At 44.4% G+C, this 1,185-nt stretch overlaps 1 protein-coding gene across 1 annotated transcript; it reads left to right on the top strand.

Annotated features, from left to right (window-relative positions):
* Nucleotides 1-555: 555 nt before the first annotated feature.
* LOC101318974 (UDP-N-acetylglucosamine transferase subunit ALG13-like) lies at nt 556-920 on the top strand. The gene has a single exon (XM_019933815.3). The coding sequence runs from the start codon at nt 734-736 to the stop codon at nt 890-892; it is 159 nt and encodes a 52-aa protein (XP_019789374.1). The 5' UTR covers nt 556-733; the 3' UTR covers nt 893-920.
* The last annotated feature ends 265 nt before the right edge of the window (nt 921-1,185 follow it).

The following is a 1,185-nucleotide window of genomic DNA, read 5'->3' on the forward strand; positions in this document are numbered from 1 at the left end:
TATAGGTGTGGGAGGCAATAACAATTTTCACTTTGTGACATTTTCATAATGATACTAAAAATATTTTCAAAAAGTTAACAGCATTATAAAGACGTGAAAGTTCATGCAATTATGAAAAAAAACATGCTACCAAAATGATTAAATACGTTACTGATTAAAATATGTTGCATACTCCCGCGCCCGGGCCCGCTCGGGGCCGCGCGCGGTGGTCACACTCCGTTGGGCTCTGCCCAGCAAGCCCCGGCCGGTTCTGCTGGGCGCCCTGCCCCGGCCCTGCCCCGGCTGCCGTGCCTTACCTCCGCCTCAGGCACCCTCGCGGCCAGCATCCCCGCGCGGCAGGGCGTCCCCCGAGCGCGCCTTCTCAGGGCTCGTGGTTCGCGCAACCCCAGCTGTGGGCCACGACAGACCCTGTTCCTTGCTCTCCCTCCCTAGTTTGCGACACCTTTTTCAGAGTCTTTGCGTGGTGTTCTAGTTCTTGCGGGGCCATTTCTTTCACGACGTGATAATCTAGAGCCTCCGTTACAGCCGACTTGTCCTACAAATAGGTAGAGGAAAGGTGGTACCTGAACCACTCAGTACGGAGTCACTTACTCTGGATGTTTACAGATACAAGGATTCATTGAAAGAAGACCTTCAGAAAGCAGATCTTGTTATTAGTCACGCAGGTGCAGGAAGCTGTTTGGAGAGTCTGGAAAAAAGAAAGCCGCTCACAGTGGTTATAAATGAAAAGTTGATGAACAATCATCAGCTGGAATTGGCAAAGCAGCTACACAAAGATGGGCATCTCTTCTACTGTACCTGCAGCACGCTTCCTGGGCTGTTACAGTCAATGGACTTTTCAACACTGAAATGTTTTCCTCCTGGCCAGCCAGAAAAATTTTCTGCATTTTAGGATAAAGTTGTTGGATTACAAAAATAAACACTAAACTCTCCACACTTTAAAAACACCCTTCAAATTCAACTTATGGAATGTGGTTAAATCAAATTAAATATAGAGTATATATTTGTAGAATAATATGAATTAATAAGCCTCCTACATCTGTAGAATGTGTAGAAAATTTTATGATGTGAATGTTAGCATTTGGGTCCAAATTCTAAATGCAATTTCACAAATTTATTAGATTTTTCCCTAATCTTCATATTTTAGTAAAAGAAATATGTAGGGAGCATTCACACGTTTTATCC

This window comes from Tursiops truncatus, chromosome X (genome assembly GCF_011762595.2).
Source record: "Tursiops truncatus isolate mTurTru1 chromosome X, mTurTru1.mat.Y, whole genome shotgun sequence".
NCBI lineage: Eukaryota > Metazoa > Chordata > Mammalia > Artiodactyla > Delphinidae > Tursiops > Tursiops truncatus.

What these genes read in the sequence shown, in the direction of transcription:
- LOC101318974 (XM_019933815.3), top strand. Translation starts at nt 734, where the DNA reads ATGAACAATCATCAGCTGGAATTGGCAAAGCAGCTACACAAAGATGGG.